Source organism: Hippopotamus amphibius, chromosome 12, assembly GCF_030028045.1.
Source record: "Hippopotamus amphibius kiboko isolate mHipAmp2 chromosome 12, mHipAmp2.hap2, whole genome shotgun sequence".
In the NCBI taxonomy this organism is placed as follows: domain Eukaryota; kingdom Metazoa; phylum Chordata; class Mammalia; order Artiodactyla; family Hippopotamidae; genus Hippopotamus; species Hippopotamus amphibius.
Window position 1 is genome coordinate 30,147,999 of NC_080197.1, and position 23,362 is coordinate 30,171,360.

At 36.5% G+C, this 23,362-nt stretch overlaps 1 protein-coding gene across 1 annotated transcript in view; it reads right to left on the reverse strand.

Moving 5' to 3' along the window:
• LOC130833955 (signal-regulatory protein beta-1-like) overlaps positions 1 to 15,774 on the reverse strand; it is a 31,450-nt gene extending 15,676 nt beyond the window's left edge. The window contains exon 1 of the mRNA XM_057704073.1: positions 15,702 to 15,774. Within this exon, the coding sequence (XP_057560056.1) occupies positions 15,702 to 15,774 (73 nt within the window). The remainder of the gene's footprint in view (positions 1 to 15,701) is intronic.
• Between the last annotated feature and the right edge of the window lie 7,588 nt (positions 15,775 to 23,362).

The following is a 23,362-nucleotide window of genomic DNA, read 5'->3' on the forward strand; positions in this document are numbered from 1 at the left end:
CTCGTTTTCTTGATATTATCTTTTGCAGAGCAGACATTTTTAATCTAAAAAGTAGAGCTTGTCAATTATTTCTGTCACCCCCTCGATAACCTTGTGCTTTGGTATTTTACCTAAAAATTCATCACCAAACCCAAGGTCACCTAGATTTTTTCCTGTGTTGTCTTCTGGGAGTTTTATATTTTTGCATTTTACATTTAGGTATATAATCCATTTAGAGTTAATTTTTGTGAAATGTGTAAGGTCTATGTCTAGACTCTTGTTTTTTTTCTGCATGTGAATGTGCAATTGTTCCAGTACCAATTTTTGAAAGCACTGTCTTTCCTCCATTGTATTGCCTTAGCTCCTTTTTCAAAGATCAGTTGACTTTTCTATGTAGGTCTATGTCTGTGCTCTCTATTCTGTTCCATTTTTCTGTTTTTCATCTATTTTTCTTTTACTTTGCTAATACCACACTGTCTTGATTACTGTTGCTTTCTAATAGTTCTTGAAGTCAGGTAGTATCAGTTTTCCAACTTTGTTTTTCTTCAATATCATGTTGGCTACTCTGTGTCTTTCACATCACTTTAGAATCAAGTTTTTGACATCTGCAAAATAACATGCTAGGATTTTGATTGAAAGTACACTGAATATATAGATTCAGTAGGTAAGGACTGACACCTTGACAATATTGAGTCTTCTTATTCCTAAACATGGAATATCTCTCTATTTATTTACATTTTCGTGGATTTCATTCATCAGAGTTTTACAGTTTTCCTCATATAGGTCTCATACATGTATTAGATTTATACGTAAGTACTTCATTTGGGGGATGCTAATGTAAGTTGTATTGTGTTTTTGATTTCAAATTTCAATTGTTTACTGCTGGCATACAAGAAAGTGCTTGACTTTTGTGTATTAACCTTGTTTTCTGCAATCTCGCTATAATTCCTTCTTAATTCCAGGAGGGTTTTTTTGTGAATTCTTACAGCTTTTCTGTGTAGATGGTTATGTCATCTGCAAACAAACACAATTTTATTTCTTCCTTCTCAATCAGTAAACCTTTATAAAATTTTTCTTGTCTTATTGAATTATCTAGGACTTTCAGTAAAATGTTGAAAAAGTGTTGAGAGTGAAATTTTTGCCTTTTTCCTGATCTTAATAGGAGAAACTCTAGTTTCTCATCATTAAGATGATGTTTGCTATAGGTTTTTTGTATATATTTATTATCCATTTGAGGATGTTTCCCATTATTCTCAGTTTACTGAGAGTTTTTAATCACGACTAATGGATATTAGATTTTGTCATATGGGTTTTCAGCATCTCATATAATGATGTAATGTTGCTTTTTTAACTTGATGTGATGATTTACATTAATTGATTTTTTTAAGCTCTTTATTGGAATATAATTTCTTTACACTCTTGTACCAGCTTTTGAGGTACACCAAAGTCAGTCAGCTGTATTTATACATATATCCCCATATCCCCTCCCTCTTGCCACTCCCTCCCACCCTCCCTGTCCTGGCCCTTTAAGGCATCACCCATCATTGAGTTGATCTCCCTTTGTTATACAGCAACTTCCCACTAGCTATCTATTTTAGAGTTGGTAGTGTATATATGTCTATGCTACTCTCTCACTTCGTCCCTGCTTCCCCTTCGCCCCCCGACTCCCTAACCCTGTGTACTTCAGTCCATTCTCTGCATCTGCATCCTTATTCTTGCCCTGTCACTAGGTTCATCAGTACCTTTTTATTTATTTTTTACTTTTTTATTTTTTGGTTCCAGAAATATGTGTTAGAATACAGTATTTGTTTTAGTCTTTCTGGATTACTTCACTGTGTGTCACAGACTCTAGGTCTATCCACCTCATTACATATAGCTCCATTTCATTCCTTTTATGGCTGAGTCATATTCCATTGTATATATGTGCCACATCTTCTTTATCCATTCATCTGTTGATGGGCATTTAGGTTGTGTCCATGTCCTGGCTATTGTAAATAGTGCTGCAATGAACATTATGGTACATGTTTCTTTTTGAATTATGGTTTTCTCTGGGTATATGCCCAGGAATGGGATGACTGGATCCTATGGTAGTTCTATTTGTAGTTTTTTAAGGAACTTCCAAACTGTTTTCCATAGTGGCTATACTAACTTACATTCCCACCAACAGTGCAAGAGAGTTCCCTTTTCTCCACACCCTCTCCAACATTTATTGTTTCTAGATGTTTTGATGATGGCCATTCTGATCGGTGTGAGGTGATACCTCATTGTGGCTTTGACTTGCATTTCTCTGATGATGAGTGAGGTAGAGCATCTTTTCATGTGTTTGTTGCCCTTCTGTATGTCTTCTTTGGAGAAATGTCTATTTAGGTCTTCTGCCCATTTGTGGATTGGGTTATTTGCATTTTTGGTATTAAGCTGCATGAGCTGTTTGCATATTTGGAGATTAATCCTTTATCCGTTGCTTCGTTGGCAAGTATTTTCTCCAATTCTGAGGGTTGTCTTCTTGCCTTCTTTACAGTTTCTTTTGCTGTGCAGAAGCTTTTAAGTCTCATTAGGTCCCATTTGTTGATTCTTGATTTTATTTCCATTATTCTCACCTATTTTTTATGCATTCATCTGTCGATGGACTTTTATTTCCATGTCTTAGCTACTGCAAAAATGCTGCTATGAATAGGGGGGAATGGATCTTTTTGGATAAGAGTTTTGCTGGATATATGCCCAGGAATCAGATTGCTGTATCATACGGCAAGGTTTCTGAGGAAACTCCATGCTGTTTTCCATAGTGGCTTTACCAACTTATATTCCCATCAACAGTGTAGGAGAGTTCCCTGTTCTACACATCCTTTCCAGCATTTGTTGTCTGTTAGAGCTTTTAAGGAAGGCCATTGTGACCAGAGTGAGGTGAGGTGAGGTGAGTGAGGTGGTATCTCATTTTAGTTTTGATTTGCATTTTTCTAATAATTAGCGAGCATCTTTTCATATACCTGTTGGCGATTGTATTTCTTCTTGGTAGACATGTCTGCTTAGGACTTTTGCCCATTTTTCTATTGGGTTGTTGGTTTTGTTGTTTTTGTTATTAAGTTGTATGAGCTGTTTGCATATTTTGGAAATTAAGCCCTTATTGCTCACATAATTTGCAAATATTTTCTCCCATTCTGTATATCGTCTTTTTGTATTTTTTTGGTTTCTTTTGCTCTGCAAAAGCTTATAAGCTTGGTTAGGTCCCATTTGTTTATTTTTGTTTTTGTTTCTATTGCCTTGGGAGACTGCCCTAAGAAAACATTGCTACAGTTAATGTCTGAGAATATTTTGCTTATGATCTCTTCTAGGAGTTTTATGGTGCAATGTCTCTAAGTTGTTAAGCTATTTTGAGTCTATTTTTCTGTATGGTGAAAGGGTGTGCTCTAACTTCGTTAATTTACGTGTGATGGTCCAACTTTCCCAACACCACTTGCTGAAGAGACCATCTTTTTCCCATTGCATATTCTTGCCTCCTTCGTCAAAGATTCACATGTGGTGTATCACATAGATTGATTTGTGTATGTTGAATCCTCCTGTTGAACTTGGGATGAATCCCTCTTGGTTGTGGTGCATGATTTTTTTACGTGTTATTGAATTCAATATGCTAATATTTTGTGGAAAATTTTTGCATCTATATTCATCAAAGATATTGGCTGGTAATTTTCTTTTTTGGTGGTGTCCTTGTCTGGTTTTAGTATCAAGGTGATGGTAATCTCATAGAATGTCTTTGGGAGTGTTCCCTCCTCTTCAATTTTTTGGAAGAGTTTGAGAAGGATCAGTATACATTCCTCTTTGTATGCTTGGTAGAATTTGCCTGTGAAGCCATCTGGTCCTAGACTTTTGTCTGTAGGGAGTTTTAAATTACAAATTCTATTTCACCTCTAGTGATTGGTCTATTCAAATATTTATTATCTATTTCTTCTTGGTTCAGATTTGGTGGGCTGCATGTTTCTAGAAACTTGCCCATTTCTTCTAGGTTATGGAATGTGTTGGCATATAATTGTTCATAGTATTGCCTTATGGATTTTTGTCTTTCTGTGGCAATTGTTGTTAAGTTTTATTTTTATATTTGTGGCATTTGTTGTTATATTTGTTTTTCATTTCTTATTTTGTTTATTTGGGTTCTCTCTTTTCTTCTTGGTGAGCCTGGACAGAGGTTTGTCAATCTTGTTTACTCTGTCAAAGAACCAGCTCTTTGTTTTATTGATTTTTTTGTTATATTTTTTAATCTCTATTTTATGTCCTCTCTGATCTTTAATATTTCCTTCCTTCTGCTGACTTTAAATGTCTTTTTCTACACCTTCTAAGTTGTAAGTTAGGGTGTTTACCTGAGATTTTTCTTATTTTTTTAATGATGGCATGTATTACTGTGAACCTACCTCTAAGGACTTCTTTTGCTACCTCCCATAGATCTTGTATGCTACTGTTTTCATTGTCATTTGTCTCAATGCATTTTTTTTTAATTTCCTCTTTGATTTCATCTTTGACCCATTGGTTTTTTAGTAGCATGTTGTTTGGTCTCCATGTAATTCTTTTTCTCATTTCTTTTTCTGTGTTTGATTTCTTAATTCTTGCCTTTGTCATCAGAAAAGATGCTTGAGATAATTTCTATACTCTGAAATTTGTTGGTGCTTCCTTTGGGCTCCAATATGTGGTCAGTTGTAGAGAACGTTCCATGTGCACTTCAAAAGAATGTGTATTCTGCTTTTTTTTTTTTCTTTTGGATGTAATATCCTGAAAATGTCAATTGGGTTTAACTGTTCTTTTGTATCATTTAGATTTTCTGTTGCCTTATTGATTGTCTGTCTAGATCTCTCCACTGATGTGAGTGGGGTGGTAAAGTCTCCTACAATTATTGGATTTCCACCAATTTCTCCCCTAATGGCTGTTAGTATTGGTTTTATGTATCTGGGTCCACCTATATTAGGTGCATATATGTTGGCTAGTGTACAACCCTCTTCTTGAATTGATTCTTTTATTATTATATAGAGTGAGTCTTTATGTCCTTTGTTTTAAAATCCATTTTCTCTGATATGAGGACTGCAACCCCTGCTTTCTTGTCATTTCTGTTTGCATGAAGCATCTTTTTCCACCCCTAACTTTCTGTCCATATGTGTCCTTTGCCCTAAAGTGGGTCCCTTGTAGGCAATGTATTGTAGGCTTCTGTTTTTTTATCCACTTTGCCACTCTGTGTCATTTTATTAGAGCATTCATTCTATTGATATCTAAGGTAATTATTGATAGATATATATTTATTGCCATTTTAAGCCTTGTTTTCCCATTGATTTTGTATTTCTTCTTTGCCCTTTTCTTTTCCTTTTTGTCTTTCCTTTTGTGAATTGATGCTTTCCTTTCCTAGTATACTTATGTTCTCTTCTTTTTGCTTTCTGTGAATCTATTGTGTGTTTTTGATTTGTGGCTACCCTGTTGTTCAAGCATGTGAATCCCTCCTATGTCTACTTGCCTTAGACGGGTGGTCATATAGAAACATAGTCCAGAAAATTAAAAAATGTACATTCTCTAACCCTCCTCCTCCACACTTGATGATTTTGATGTCCTCTTTTACATCTTCATGTTCATCATTTTGCTGTTCATTATGGTTATCATCACTTTCATGGAAATTTTTTGATTTTTTTTAATCTGTGTGCTACATTATTTAGCTGATTTGCTTTCCAGGTGTGATTTGCTCGTTCCTATATATTCTTATTTCTTTTCTATTTAGAGAAAACCTTTCACTATTTGCTTTAGGATAGGTTTGGTATTGCTGTATTCTTTTAGTTTTCCCTTGTCTAAGAAATTCTTTCTCTCTCCTGCTATGCCAAATGATAATCTTGCTGAGTAGAATATCCTGGATTGCAGATTTTTCCCTTTCAGGACTTTGAATGTCTCTTGTCACTGCCTTCTGGCCTGCAACATTTCTGTAGAGAGATCAGCTGATAGTGTTATGGGGGTTCCCTTGTAATTAACACCTTTTTTATTCCTCTTGCTGCCTTTAGAATCCTCTCTTTATCTTTAAATTTGCAATTTATTTTAGAATATGTCTTGATGTAGGTCTCTTTGGGTTTACCTTATTTGGGGCCCTCTGTGTTTCCTGTACCTGAGTCTCTGTTTCCTTCTTTACTTTTGGGAAGTCTTCAGCCCTAATTCCTTCAAAAACATTTTCGATCCCCTTTTCTCTTTCTTCGCCTTCTGGAATCCCTGTTGTGCATAGATGAATGCCTGCTTTATATTATCCCATGGGTTGCTTATATTGGCTTCATTTTTTGTTTTCATTTGAGTTTCTGTCTGCTGTCTTGATTGGGTGATTTCCATTTTTCTGTCTTCCAGATCACTTATTCATTCATCTGCATTATCCATTCTGTTATTCATTGCCTTTAGTTCAGTTTTTCTCTCTGCAGAAGGGATTTCTAATTTTTCTTGGTTCCTTTTCATAGTTTCTAGTTCCTTTTTATAGTATTCTGCATTTCTGCTGATACTCTTTCTTAATTCCTTCAGTATTTTCATTATCTGCTTTGAAATTGGAGTCTATTAGATTAAAGAGGTCTGTATCATTGTTTGCTTTTTCAGGGGCAGTCCTTTATCTTTTACCTGGGAGTGGTTCCTCTGTTTCCTCATTGTACTTATATTTCTCTTATTCTGTGAGTTGAGGAGAACCAATTATCTACTGTGGCCCTGCAGTGCTATTTATACATGAGGGTGTCCCTGTGTAGCTTGTGTGGTTTTAATATTTGGTGCAAGGGCTGCTTTTAGAATGCATGCCTGTCAACTCTTTCCTCAGCACTTGCCAACCTTATTCCCTTGATGGGGGTGTGCAGATGTGGTGTCTGGTGCCTAGTCCTGGGGTTCTTGGTGGCCACGGTAGCTCATGTGTACCCCCGGAGCCTGCAATGGGAGTGGAGGTGGCATGCGACCACTTCTGGAGTCTTTGAGGGCAGTAGCAATGGTCATGACCACCGCTCCTAAAGCCCAAAGGCTGGAGGTAGGTAGCTCCCACCGCTCCTTGTGACTGCTCCTAAAGTGGGGAGGGGTGGGGCTAGGGATTCCCAGCCAATTCTGAAGAAAGTGGGTGGAGGCTCTGTGACTGGTGATAGCTCCTGAAACTCATGTAGGTGGTGTCCTGCAGCCTGAGAGTGCATGCAGGGAAAAAGGCTACAATGGAGGGTCCCACCCCCTCCACTCACACACCCAGCAAACAATGGTGCATGACCTCTAAGGCAGCCCAGGCTTCCTCCACTTATATGCACAAGTGAGCCTGCACGAGACTCCAGATTTTCAGGCTGTTTCCCCACAGCCCAACCCCAGTCCTTTCCCAGGATTTGATCTCTGAATACTGAGCTTCAAACCCAGCCCCCACCTGTACAAGCAGACAAACATTTCAGGCTGGGTAATCCAAGCAGTTGCACTGACAATCTGTGCAGGTCTCTCTCTGTTTTAGCTACTGCAACCTGGTTGCTGTGTTCTCCTCTGAGGCTACAAAGCTCCCCATCTATCCTGACTGATCTCCCCACCAGTGAGGGGACTTCCCAGAGCAATGGAACTTTTCCTCTTTCACAGCTGCCTCCCAGAGACACAGGTCCCATCAGACTCCTTTCTCACTTTCCTTTTTTTTTTTTCTTTTTTCTTTTGTCCTACCTGGTTGCATGGAGATTTCCTTGCTTTTTCAGAATTCTGAGGTCTTCATTAAGTAGATATTAAGTAGATATTCTATGAGAATCATTCCACACATAGATGTATTCTTGATATACTTGTGGGAGGAGATGAGCTACACATCCTACTACACCACAATCTTGATTGCTCCTCCAATGTCGTGGGCTAGATTCTGTCTACCACAACACATCTGCCCTGATAGTTACATAAGTCAGTTGCAATATGAAAAAAACCTTGTATGTTTCATTGCAACACAGGATGAATAAGAAAACAACTTATTGGAATCTGAAGAAGGGCTATTCAAGCAGCCCATTGGTCAAACATTACATAAAATTAAACTAGATCAATGACAAAAGAGAAATAAAATATTCACAGGTACATAGAAACCAAACAACATTCTCTTTAAAAATCAACACGTCAAAGAAGAAATCATTAGGGGAATTACAGAATGCCTGGAGACAAATGAAAACATAAACATATAATACCAATATGTTTGAGATACACAAAAGAAGCCCTAAAGGGAAATTTGTGGCTAGTCATGCAGACATTTAAGAAAAAGATCACAAATCAGTAACTTTATACCATAAGAAACTAGAGAAAGAAGAGCAAAGTAAACCCCAAACTGAAAACTAGCGGAAAAAAAAAAAAAAGAAAAAAGAAAAATATCCAGATTAGTGAAGAGAAAAGTAAAATCTGAATGGAAAAACAAAAGAGAAAATCAAGAAAACCAAGAGTGGTTCTTCAAAAAGATTAACACAATTCACAAAACTTTAGCTAGATTGACAAAGAAAAAAAAGAGAGCGAGAGAAAACCCAAAAAATTAAAGTCAGAAATAAGAACATACTGATAATTTTATCAAAATACAAGGAATTATAAAAGAGCACTACAAACCTTTAAACACCAAAAAAGTGGATAACCTAGGTAAAATGGAAAAATTCCTGAAATACACCACACCAAGGCTGAATTTTGAAGAAACAGAAAATCATAGTAGACATAAAATTAGCAATGAGATTCAATCAATAATCAAAAACCTCATAACAAAGAAAGGTCAAGTAGCGAGTGTCTTCCCTGGTGAATTCTTCTAAACCTTTAAAGAGGACTAACGTTATTCCTCCTCAAACTTTTCCAAAAAATTGAAGAGGAAGGAAGACTTCTTAACTTTTTCAGAGTCCTATTAAAACTCATTCTCAGCATTATTCTGATATAAAAGTGAGACCAAGGCATAACAAGAAAACACAGGCCAATATCTTTTATAAATTTTGATGCAGCAATCATCAACAAAGTGTTATCAAGTCTAATTCAATAGAATACCTAAAGAACTATGCACCATGAACAACTAGGATTGATTGTAAAAATGGTTCAACATATGAAAATCAAACAATGCATTTTAACATTTTAATAGAATAAAGAGTAAAAAACAGATCATCTCAACTGACGCACACCAAACATTTAACAAAAGTCAACATTTTCCATAATAAAACCAGCCAATAAACTAGGAATAGATGGAAAATTGTCCCCAAAAAGAAGTCACATATGAAAAACCCACACTGAACAGCCTACTTGATGGTGAAATTCTGAAAGCTTTTCCCTAAGATCAGGAACAGGACAAGGATGTCCATTTTTGCCACTTGTAGTCAACATAATACCGGAAGTTCCAACAAAAGCAGTCAGCCAGGAAAAATACAGAAAATAATTCAGATCGGAAAGGAAAATGTAAAACTATCTTTTTTGTACATGACATGATTTTTATGAAGCAATTCCAAAAATTCCAACATTAAGAAGTGTTAGAGCTAATAAATAAATACAGCAAATTTTTGAAATATAAGCTCAACACACAAAAATCAGTTGCTTTTCTATACAGTAGTGAGAAACAATCTAAAAAGGAAGTGAAGCTAGCAATTTCATTTTTAATAGCTACAAAAACTATGAAATACTTAGGAGTAAGTTTCTCCATGGAAATGAAAGCCTTGTGCATCAAAAAAGTACAAAACATTGCTGAAAGAAATTAAACAAGGCATAAATAAGTGAAAAACAATCCTATTATCCATTCTGAGACTTAATATTGTTAAAATGTCAATTGACCTGAAGAAACTACAGCAATCAATACAATCCCTATTCAAATCCCAAAGACATCTTTTTGCAGAAATAGAATATTCCATTCTAAATTCATATGAAATCTCAAGGAACCTCAAATCAGCAAACAATCTTGAAAAAGAAGCATATAGCTTGGGGACTCACACTTCCAGACTTAAAACCTTAATACGAAACTACAATAATCGAAATAGTGTGGTATTGACATTAGGAAAGATATATAGACCAATGGAAATGAATAGAGAGCCTAGAAATAAACCCTCACATATATAGTCAACTGATATTTAATAAGGGGCCAAGACCATTCAATGGGCAAAGAACAGTCTTTTCAATACACGAATGTGGAGAAACTTGATATTCACATGCAAAAGAATAAAGCTGGATCATTACCTGACACCATATACTAAAATGAACTGAACATAATCAAAAAATGAAATGTAAGAGCTACAACTGCAAAATTCTGAGAAAAAGCCACAGGTGAAACACTTCATGACATTGAATCTCACCATAATTTCTTCGGTATGACACCAAAAACAACAGAATAAAAATATAGAAATTGGACCTCATCAAGAGTAAAACTTTCCTGCCTCAGAGGATACTATCAAGAGAGTGAAAAGGTAATTTACTGAATGAGGAAAAAACATTTGCAAAGCCTATATCTCATAAGGGATTTCTATCCAGAATATTTCGTCCTACTCTTCAGCAACAAAATAATAAGCAACTTAATTTAAAAATGAACAAAAGAATAGACATTTCTCCAAAGAAGATATACAGATGGTCAATAAGCATGTGAAATGATGCTCAACATCACTAATAATTGGAAAAATGCAAACTAAAATCACAATGAGATACCCCTACATATCCTATAGGATAGCTGTCAGCAAAAACAAAACAAAACAAAATAAAAAATTGAAAACTTGAAAATAAGTGTTTGCAAAGATGTTGAGAAATTGAAACCCTTGTGCATTGTTAATAGGAGTCAAAAATGGTGGAGTCTCTGTGGAAACACTAGTGGTTTTTTGTTGTTTGTTTGTTTTTAACTCTGTTTTTTTTAATTAACCATAAAATAGAATTTACCATGTGATCCAATAATTCCATTCTTAGTTGTATACCCCAAATAACTAAAAGCAGGAATTCAAGCATACAATTGTTCATCAATGTTCATAGCACCATTATTCACAATACCAAAAGGCAGTAGAAACAACTGAAAATTTCATCAACAGATGAATGGATAAAGAAAATGTGAGGGGTGTGTGTTTGTGTGTGTGTGTATGTGTGTGTATAAAATGGAATACATCTCAGCCATAAAAGAAAATGAAACTTTGCCATTTGCAGCAACACAGATGAACTTGGAAGATATTGCATTAAGATAAATAAGTCAGACAGACACAAATAGTGTATGATATCACTTGCATGTGGAATCTAAAGAATACAACAAACTACTTAATATAACAAACAAAACCAACTCAAAGATGTAGAGAACAAACTAGTGGTTACCAGTGGAGAAAGGGAAGGTGGGAGGGGCCATATAGTGGTAGAGGTTAAGAGATACAAAATATAATGCAAAAATTAAGCTACAAGGATATATAATACAACACCACGAATATAGCCATTATTTTACAATAACTATAAATGGAGTATAATCTTTAAAAATTGTGGATCACTATATTATACAACTTTAACTTATGCAATATTGTAAAGCATGTATATTTCAATAAAAATGTGTAGTATAAACAATCCAAAATTTCATCAATAGGTGAATGGATAAACAAAATGTGATATAGATAGATAGACAGATAATAGATAGATGATAGATATATAAATAGATAGATAGATACCATAAAGTGTATTTCAGCCCTAAAAAGCAATGATATTCTGACACCTTCTACAGCATGGATGAATGTTAAAAATATACTCATTGAAATAAGCCAGATACAAAAGGAATATAGGTAATTCCACTCTTATGAAGTACATAATTCTATGTACATATTCTATGAAGTACATAGAATTGGCAAATTCACAGAGAAAAAAAGGATACAGGTTACCAGTGGCTGCAGGCAAGGAGAAAGGGGAGTTATAGTTTAATGGATACAGAGTTGCTGCTACAGATGTTGAAAAAGTTCTGGAAATGTATACTGGTGATGCCTTCACAACAAGGTACTTAGTGCCACTGTGTAGCCTTCAAAATAGTTAAAATGGTAAATTTTGTCTTATGTATACTTTACCACAATAAAAAAAATGTGGATCTAAACAAGGTGACTGCCCCATGTAGAGCCTTTGAATTGCACTAAAAGGCTCAAGGAAACTAAAATGTGTGGATCTAAACGTTTATACACTGGAGAAACCTATAGGTGAATGGGGAGATAGAACCATGGAGACAAACAATAAAAGCAAGGAAAGAAACTCAAAAATCATGTTCTGAAAACAACTATGGGTGGTTGACTATGTGTGGACAGTGAGTTATGAGTTGAAGGGTCATAAGTCACCACTGGGCCAATTATTTAACTACAGGTGCAAGTTTCCCAGGTTGAGTTCACTGCCTCCCTGACTACTCAGTTTCTCCCAGATACAGGGAAATATGAGTATATTCCTTCTTATTTGAAATGTTGTATTAAATTACAGGGATGTAAATGAGAGGAACAGGCTGCTCTGGCACCACAAACAAATCCTGTGTTCTTTCTCCTTAGGGAGAAAATGTGTGGTTCACCTTTGCAGAGTGTGAACTAGTAAACTCACCCACTAACCACTATTTCTAACCAAACATGCCACCTAGGGAGGGCCCATGCTATTACAGGGCAGGTGCCTGTGATATGTCAACAACGTCAGATGCTTTGGGTTTTTAAGTCTGGAGGAGATTGAGGTTGGGGGAGTTGAACTGCTAAGATGAAAATGGGAAGAAATAGGAAAGAACTTTGGAGGGCAAAATGGAGGGAGAGGAGGAGGGAGGAGAGAAGAGGGATCAGGACATTGAGAGGAGCCAGGCGATAGCAAAAACTTTACAATCTGTGTATCTATAGTTCTCATATTACTTCTCTGGTCCAGACCTTTCCTCTGAACTCTGGACTTGTATATCCAACTATCCACTCATCACGTTCTTCAGATAGAAATAAACATCTCAACGTTAACACACCTAAAATGGAACTGAATTTCCCCACAACCTCTGTATCTTGGCTGAGCCACATTTCTTCTTCCAGATGCTCAGGTCTCAAAACTTTGGAGGCTTTCTCTCCCACCCCAAATCCTACACATCAGAAAATCCTGTTGCCTCCTCTTCAGCATGCATCCAGAAGCTGAACTCTTTCTCTTATCTCTACTAACTACTTTTCAGGTGCAAGCCACTTTTACTTTTTTCATGAATGCAATGACCTCAAATGCTCTCGTTGTCTCTGTCTGTGTCCTCTTTAGCATATTCTAGTATTCAAACAAATTCCAAAATAAATTAAAACTCATGTCACTTCTCTCTTTAAAACGTCGCAAAAGCAATGATTTCACTCAGAGCAAAAGCCCAAATCCTTCCACACAGGAGGATGATTCTACTCTTAGGACCTTTACACATGCTGTTTAATGACAGGAAGCGTCCTCCCCCAGATAACCACATGGCTCACTCTAGAATCGTCTTTCAATCTTTGCTTACATTTCCCTTTCTCAGGGATACCCACTCAAGACTACCAGGTTTAAAATGTATCCCATTCTACAGATTCTCCCAATTCTCTTATCCAGCTTTTCTCTCTTCTTTTTTTTTAAATTTATTTATTTATTTATTTTATTGGCTGTGTTGGGTCTTTTTTGCTATGTACGGGCTTTCTTTTTAGTTGCGGTGAGTGGGGGCTACTCTTCGTTCTGCTGCGCAGGCTCCTCATTGCCATGACTTCTCTTGTTGCAGAACACTGGCTGTAGGCGTGTGGGCTTCAATAGTTGCAGCACATGGGCTCAATAGTTGTGGCTCACAGGCTCTAAAGCACAGGCTCGGTAGTTGTGGTGCACGGGCTTAGTTGCTCCGCGGCATGTGGGATCTTCCTGGAGCAGAAATCGAACCCCTGTTCCCTGCATTGGCAGGCGAATTCTCAACCACTGCACCACCTAAGAAGCCCCTCTCTCTTCTTTTTTTAACACTTATCACATTATAATATATTATACTATTTACCTAAATATAAGTGTATTGTTTATTGTCAGTTCTTCCACTGAGATAAATAACCACGAGGGCAACTACTTTGACTTTTGTTCACCAATGCATCCCATATTCCTATAACTGTTCCTGGCATATAGTACATATTCAAAAAATATATGTATGATGTGTGAATTGTCCTGTGTGACATCTCCCTGAAACACTGAGTTCTATTTTTAGTGGGTAATCTCTATGAAAATTATGTCAGAAACTGAGTTCCCCATGGTGATGACTTGGTGGAAAACAAAAAGGAACTTGCATGTATGCAAGCAGAAGGATAGCGTAAAGAAGAAAACCACAAACCCTCTTCCCCACTCTCCACCTTTCTACACACCCATTTGTAGAAGCTGCAGAAATCTCATGTACTAGAAGCAGGACCACAGTATCAAGAAGAGTGATGTTAAAATCATGAACTCTAGTATAAGATTGCTTGAGTTAAAATCATACCTTTACCATTTACCAGTGAGTGACCTTGAACTTCTCCTTGTTCAATTTTCTCATCTGTAAGGTAGGGGTGACAAGAATATGTAGCTTGGATATAATGATCACATGAGCTAACAGCCGTGGGCATTTCCAACAATGTCTGGCATGTGAATGTTCAAGAAAATGAACAGTTATTACTCATTAGGTTTCTTGAGGCCTGAAGGCTGCAACTAGCATTTGATGATATAGATATAGATACTTGTAGATACGGGTATGGATATAGGGACAGATATAGATATACATATGGATATGGGTATATAGGTCATATACACAAGAGTCTCTGTGTCTTTTAACCCCTCATTTTCTCCTCATTCCTGTCAGCATGGAAGAGGGGACTCTAAGATAGCAATGCACAAAGTTCTACTCATTTAACAAGAGAGATGCTTTCTTGCTTTAAGAGTTTGGGTGAGGGTAAGGCATAGATTTATAGAGAAGTAGAAAAGGAAGGATATTGCTGAAAGACAGCAAAAGCTAATAATCTGTTTGTTTCATCTCATGTAGACTGAAAAATGATTAAGGGGAACAATAATGAAGTGTTTTTGAAATCCCGTGTTTCTGGGAACACTTCCTCACCCCCACTCATACACATACATACACACACGCACATAAATACATGCATCCACAGACATGTATTAAAGTGTAGCCTAGCATGCTAGTGTACAGGTTGTTTTGAGGATCTAATAAAATTATAAGACATGTTAAATGCTCAGTGAAAAAACAATTAGCACATAGAAGCCATCCAACACATCACTGACAAAAGTTTGGGAGAACACACAGCAGGATTTGAACTCTGCTGTTCTCTGAGTGGCATGACGGGTGAGGATGCTTCTCAGTATTTTCTGATTTTTCTGCCATTAGCCTCCTGTGAGAAGCTGAGCAGTACAACATGGTTAAAAGAATCAACTCTGGAGCTGTATGGCCTGGATTGCAATCCAGTGCTCCACTGCCTTAGATAGATGACATTGGGCAAGTTACTGCCTACGCCTCAGTTTCTGCAACGGCAAATCAGAGATAATGGTCATAACTATCACACTGGGATGTTGTGAGGAATAGACAAGTTAATACACACAAAGCCGTCATTTTTGGTGTTTGAAGCATCATCTGTTTCAGTGCCTCTGGTAAAAAGCTGTGGGCAATGGATCCACAGAGGAAACGCTCATGTACCTGATTTAATTCTCTCAGTAATGCCCAGTCCTTAGTGTTCTGTGGCTGCCCTGGGTGCAACACTCATACCTACATGCAGACGTTAAAAGTACAGGGGCATGGGAGGGTCCAGTGGTCAGGGAGAGGGGATTCTACCCCAAGGAATGCTCACCTGTGAGTCCAAGCAGTAGAGTCAGCTGCAGGCAAAGAGGAGGAAGGTGGAACCAGGAGGCAGGGATGGGCATCGTGGAGGCCAGAGGAGCCTGCTCTGTCCAAATGTGTCTTGGGGAGAACCTGAACTTCTGTGTTCTGTGGAGAGGAGAGAAGCCACACCCCCCATGATGTAAGAGGAAGTGCCTATGAAGGGGTGTAATTGCTGTGAGACAATACTTTGCTACTAGATTCTTACAGTTCCTGCTTCTAGACAGTGAAAGAGAAATCAGGCAGGGAACATGGCTACAAAGTGAGGAGTTACTTATGTCATGTTTTCACAGATTGAACAGGCCTAGCAGAAATGAGGCCTCCTCCCACACCTGGGGCCTCTGATTTCTCCAATGGGCCCCTCACCCCATTCATGGTGATCTGCCCTCTGGAATCCCAGCCAAACTCACAGATATCAAGAAGGAACTGTGGTTGTGGGCTGTGTTCCAAAGTCCAAAGTCCAGTACCCAAGGATGTGGCAGGCTTGTGGTCTCATTCTGCACCTACCTCAACCAGGAGCTTCTCAGGGAGAAAAAGAAAGAGGGCTTGCCAGGGACCCTCAACTATGGGATGGAACAAGATCTGACTTCCTATTCCAGCCCTTTATTGATATAACTGGTAAAACTTACCTCCAAAAAACACAGTGCAATGTGGACCTCAAAACTTTTATGGCCTGCATAAAAAAAAAAAGAATTATTTCCTACTTTTTTCAGGAGGAGAAGTGGATTATAGGATCCAGAAATTACATTCCAAAGCCTTTATCTCAGAGAACTGAAAACTATGTCCACACAAAACCAGTACATGAATGTTATAGCAGATTTCTTTTTAAAGCAGAAGAAACCGGTCAAAAATTCAAATATCTAACAATAGGTGAACAGCTTAACAAACTGCGGTGCATCCATACCAGGAAATACTACTCAGCAACTCAAAGGCATGAGCTGTACATGTGTGCAACAACTGAAAGTCTCTTGAGGGCATTATGCTGAGAAAACAAAGCCAATCTCAAAATATCAATTCCACAGATACAATATTCTGAAAATTATATATATCGAAAACAGAATGGCATTTGCCAGAGGTTTGGTTTGGTGGGGCTATGTGTCACTTTAAAGGGCTAGCACATGGGAGACTTTGTGGTCATGGAACGTGTTGCATCCTGATCATGGTGGTGGTTACACAAACATACATACAAGAGGATCAACATAAACCAAAACTCACAATGTTATAAAATCAGCTATAAATAACAATCTCATAGTCACAATAACATAGACATTGTCTATTAAGATATCCACCCTAAGTTATTTTAGGGTGAAAAGGCTATAACATGCATGTGTGTGTCATGAGGTCAGGTGTAACAAAACATTACATACACCTCTTCCATAGTGGGATAGCAATAAATAATGCCAAAGCATGAGAAAACAGGAAGTTGCTCTAGAGGCATGCTGTATGACATTTGGCATTAAAACCTAAAAAAGGCAGTTAAAAGATTTGAAAGTTGTTTCCTCACAGAGGTGGAAAAATAGGAGCAAGTTAGAGAGACTCCTGTTTCCATATATAGAACTTGTAGAAATATGACTCATAGATCATTTGGATACCAATCTTTGAGAAAGATGAAACTAATTTGGATGATTGAGTTAATGTTAACAGAGTCACACACACAAAAAAAAATGCCTTTCCTTTTAGCAATGCTAAGAGTTATGTAAGCTTGCTGGATAAAACATTGATGACCTACATCAATTACAGTCAGTAGTCAAAACTACTGAAAGCATAAATTATAAATTTTAAAGATTGCATAAACTCAAAATTATTAAAGATAACTGTAAGTAAAAATGCATAAGATGATTAGGGGATAAAACAATTGTAAAATTGTGAATTTAAAATTACTTTAAAATCTAAATAAATAGAGGTATATCATATCCATGAAAGAGTAAACTCAATATTGGAAAAGATGTCAATTTTGCCAAAGTAATATATAAATTCAATGCAATCAATTAATAATTTGAAAACGGTTTTTCATGAAACTTGAAAAGAGTGACTCTGAAATGAAATTGGAGACTGAAACTGAGGGGAAGAAAAAGAGATTTCATACAAATGACAAGAAAGTGGGCGTATCAATACTCATATCAAGCAAAATAGACTTTAAAGCAAAGGCTATAACAAAAGACAAAGGCATTATATATTGATAAAACAATCAATACAAGAAGAGGATATTAAACTTATTAACATGTATGCACTTAATACAGGAGCACCTAAAAATATAAAGCAAATATTAACAGAGGGAGAAGTTGCCAATAATGCAACAATAGCAGGTGACTTTAACACCCTCTTGTATCAATGTACAGATTGTCCAGAGAGAAAATCAATAGGGAAACAGTGACCTTAAGTGACACAGTAGACTAGTTGAAATTAATAGATAAACACACAGAAGCAGCAGAATACATACCTTTTCAAGTGCACATGGAGCACTCTCCAGGGTAGATCACATGCTAGGCCACAAATCAAGTTGTAACAAATTCAACAGAATAGAAATTAGATCAAGCACTTTTGACAACCACAATGGTATGAAAGTAAAATGATTACAGGGAGAAAAAGTGGAAAAGCACAAGCACATGGAGACTAAAAGAACTTGCTACTAAAAACCCGATGGGTCAATAAAGAAATCAAAGAGGAAATCAGAAAATGTCATGAGACAAATGAAAATAAAAACAAAACTTTCCAAAATCTATGGATACAGCAAAAGTAGTTTGAAGATGGAAGATTATAGCAATACAGGCCTACTTCAAGAAACAAGGAAAATCTCAATTAAACAACCTGATCTACCATCTAAGTGAATTAGGAAAGGGGGAACAGACAAAGCCAAAAGTCAGCAGAAGGAAGGGAGTAATAAAGATCAGAGAGGATATAAATAAAATAGGGACAAAAAAATAGAAATGATAAATGAAACAAAGAACAGCTTTTTGAAAAGATAAACAAAAGTGATGAACCTTTAGCCAGGCTGATCAAGAAGAAAAGACAGTGGACCAAAATAAACAAAACAAGAAATAGCAAAAGAAAAATAACAACTGATACCACAGATACAGAAAAAAATCATGAGAATACGATGAAGATCTATAGCCCAACAAATTAGACACCCTAGAAGAAATGAACAAATTTCTAGAAACATACAGCTTTCCAACATTGAATCAGGATGAAATAGGCACACTGATCATGGGTAGTGAAATTGGATTTTAATTTTAAAACTGCCAACATACCTTAAGTCCAGGACCTAAAGTCCTGTGAACAAGAGCTAATGTTATCCTTCTCAAACTATTCCAAATATTGAAGAGGATGAAATGCTACAAAATTCATTCCACGAGATCACCATTACTCTGACACCAAAACCAGGCAAACACACTACAAGAAAAAGAAACTTACACTCCAATATCCCTAAAGAATACAGATGAAAAAATCAAATAAACAAAATATTAGCAAACAGATTCAACAATATAGTAGAAAGATCATATACCATGACCAAGTGGGATGTATGCAGGGGATGCGAGGATGGTTCAGTATTCACATATCAGTGTAATATACCACAGCAACGAAAGGAAGGATAAAAATCACATGAGCTTCTCTATAGACACAGGAAAAGCCTTGGGCAAAATTCAACATCCATTCACAGTAAAAACTCTCATTATAGTTGAGATAAACAGAATATATCTCAACAAACTAAAAGTCATTTATGACAAACCCATAGCTAACATTTCAGTATTGGAAAGCTGAAGCCTTCCCACTAAATTCTGGGACAAGACAAGGATGCCTATTCTTACCAATTGTATTTAACACAGTATTGGAAATTCTAGCCACAACAATAGACAAGAAAAAGGAACAAAAGGTGTCCAAATTGGAAGGGAAGAAAATAAACCTGTCCATATTTTCAGAAGACATGATACCTTCTAGACAAAACCCTAAAGTCGCTATACACACACACACACACACACACACACAAACACACACACACACACACACACAAACAGAACTAAAAAATGAATTCAGTAACACTTCAGGATACAAGATTAATATATAGGAATCTGCTGCCTTTCTATACACCAACAATGAATTCTCAGAAAGAGAAAAAGAAGAAAACAATCTCATTTCAAAAAGCATCAAAAAGAATATACTCATAACACCTAGGAATAAACTTATACAAGGAGATGAAAGACTTACACTCTGAAATCCATAAAACCCTGATGAAAGAAATTGAAGACAATGCAAAGGAATGAAATGATATCCCATGTTCCTGTATTGGAAGTATCAACATGGTGAAAATGACTATACTACCCAAAGCAATTTACAGATTCAATGCAATCCCTATCAAATTACCAATGGTATTTTTCACAGAACTAGAAGAAGAAATCTTATGATTTGTATGGAAATGCAAAAGACCCCAGATAAGCAAAGCAATCTTGGAAGGAAAGACGCAGCTGGTGGAATCAGGCTCCCTGACTTCAAACTATGCTACAAGGCTACAGTGAACAAGACAGTATGGTACTGGAACAAAAACAAGAATATAGATCAATGGAAGAGGATAGAGAGCCCAGAGATAAACCCATGCACGTATGGGCACCTTATCTTTGACAAAGGAGGCAAAAATATGCAATGCAGGAAAGATAGCCTCTTCAATAAATGGTGCTGGGAGAACTGGGCAGCTACATTTAAAAAAATGAAATTAGAACACTTCATAACACCATATACAAAAATAAACTCAAAATGGATTAAAGACCTAAATGTAAGACCAGACAATATACAACTCCTAGAGGAAAACATAGGCAGAACACTCTATGGCATACATCAAAGCAAGATCCTTTTTGAACCACCTCTTAGAATAATGGAAATAAAATCAAAAATTAACAAATGGGACCTAATGAAACTTAAAAGATTTTACACAGAGAAAGAAACCAAAAACAACACAAGAAGACAACCCTCAGAATGGCAGAAAATATTTGGCAGTGAAGCAACAGACAAAGGATTAATCTCCAAAATATGCAAGCATCTCATGTAACTCAAATCTAAAAAGCAAATAACCCAATCCACAAATGGGCTGAAAACCTAGGTAGACATTTCTCCGAAGAAGACATGCACAAAACTAACAAACAGATGAAAAGATGCTCAACATCACTAATCATTAGAGAAAAGCAAGTCAAAGCCACAATGAGGTATCACCTCCTTCTGGTCACAATGGCCATCATCAAAAAATCTAAAAATAGTAAATGCTGGAGAGGATGCAGAGAAAAGGCAACCCTCCTGCACTCTTGGTGGGAATGTAAATTGGTACAGCCACTATGGAAAACTGTAAGGACCTTCCTTAAAAAACTAAAACTAGACCTACCATATGACCCAGCATTCCCACTCCTGGGCATATACCCTGAGAAAATCATAATCCAAAAAGAAACATGTACCACAAAGTTTGTTGTAGCACTATTTACAATACCCAGGACTTGGAAGCAACCTAAATGTCCATCAACAGATGAATGGATAAAGAAGATGGGGCACATATATACAATGGAATATTACTCAGCCATAAAAAGGAATGAAATTGAGTTATTTGTAGTGAGGTGGATGGACCTAGAGTCTGTCATACAGAGTGAAGTAAGCCAGAAAGAGAAAAAAAAATATCGTAAGCTAACTCATATATATGGAATCTAAAAAAATGGTACTCATGAACCCAGTGACAGGGCAAGAATAAAGATGCAGATGTAGAGAATGGACTTGAGGACACAGGGTGGGGGGTGAAGGTGAAGCTGGGTTGAAATGAAACAGTAACATTGACATATATACACTGCCAAATGTAAAATAGATAGCTACTGGGAAGCTGCTGCATAACGCAGGGAGATCAACTGGTTGATGGGTGATGACTTAGAGGGCTGGGATAGGGAAGGTGGAAAGGAGTCATGGGCGGGAGGGGATATACAGATATATGTACAAATACAGCTGATTCACTTTGTTGTACAGCAAAAACTGGCACAACAGTGTAAGGCAATTATATTCCAATAAAGAGCTTAAAAAATAAATTATCATCAAAAACAATTTACTCATAATACCTAGGAATAAAGTTATACAAGGAGATGAACGAGCTCTACTCTGAAATCTATAAAACACTGATGCAGGAAATTGAAGACAATGCAAAGAAATGAAAAGATATCCCATGTTCTTGGACTGGAAAAACTAATATTGTTAAAATGTTTATACTACCCCAAAAAATCTATAGATTTAATACAATCTTTATCAAAATATCCATGACATTTTTCACATAAGTAGAAAACAAATAATCCTAAATTTATATGAAACCACAAAAGACCCCGAATTGCCAAAGCAATCTTGGGAAATAAAGAACAAGCTTGTAGTATAGTCTGAAGTCTTTCTCACTTCAGACTATACTACACAGCTACTGGCACAAAACAGCCACAAAGATTGATGGAGAAGAATAGAGAGCCTAGAGATAAATCCACACACTGATGGTCAAGTAATCTATGGCAAAGAATGCAGGAATATACAATGGAGAATAGGCAGTTTCTTCAATAAGTAGTGCTGGGGAAATTAGATAGCTACATGTAAAAGAATGTAATTAGAACATTCCTTCACATCATACACAAAAATAAATTTTAACTGAATTAAAGAACAAAACTGTAAACATAAAACTCCTAGAAGAGAACATAGGCAGAACACTCTTTGACATAGATTGTAGCAATACTTTTTAGATCTGTCTCCTCAGGCAAAAGAAACAAAAGCAAAAGTAATTGAATGAGACCTAACTAAAACGAAAAGGTTTTGCACAGAAAAGGAAACCACTGACAAAACAAAAAGACAACCTACTGAATGGAAGAAAATAGTTTGCAAATAATATGACTGATAAGGGGTTAATATCCAAAATATAGAAACAGATCATACAATTCAATATCAAAAAAACAACCCGATTGAAAAATGGAAAGAACACCTGAGTAGACATTTTTCCAAAGAAGACATGCAGATGGCCCACAGGCATGTGAAACATGCTCAACATCACTAATCACCAGAAAATGCAAACTTTAAACCACAATGAGACATCACCTTACACCTGTCAAAATGGCTATCATGAAAAATTCTACAAAGAACAAATGTTGGTGAGGATGTGGAGAAAAGGAAACCATAGTACACGTTTGGTGGCATTGTCAATTGATGCAGCCACTCTGTAGAGGAGTGTGGAGGGTCCTCAAAAAACTAAAAATGGAACTACCTTATAACCCAGCAATTCCACTCTATTCAAAGAAAACAAAAACACTACTTTGGAAAGATACACGCACCACAATGTTCATAGGAGCATTATCTATAATAGTTGAGAAATGGAAGCAACATATGTGTCTATCAACAGATGAATGGGTAAAAAAGATGTGGTGTATATATAACATATATATATATTTATAATACATTATACATACATATATATATATAATGGAAAATACTTAGTCATTTAAAAAAGTGAAATTCTGCCATTTGCAACAATGTGGATGGACTCCAGTTTATTATGCTTAGTAAGATAAGTCAGACGGAGAAGGGTAAATACTCTGTTATCACTTATATGTGAAATCTAAAAAATAAAACAAATGAATGACTATAACA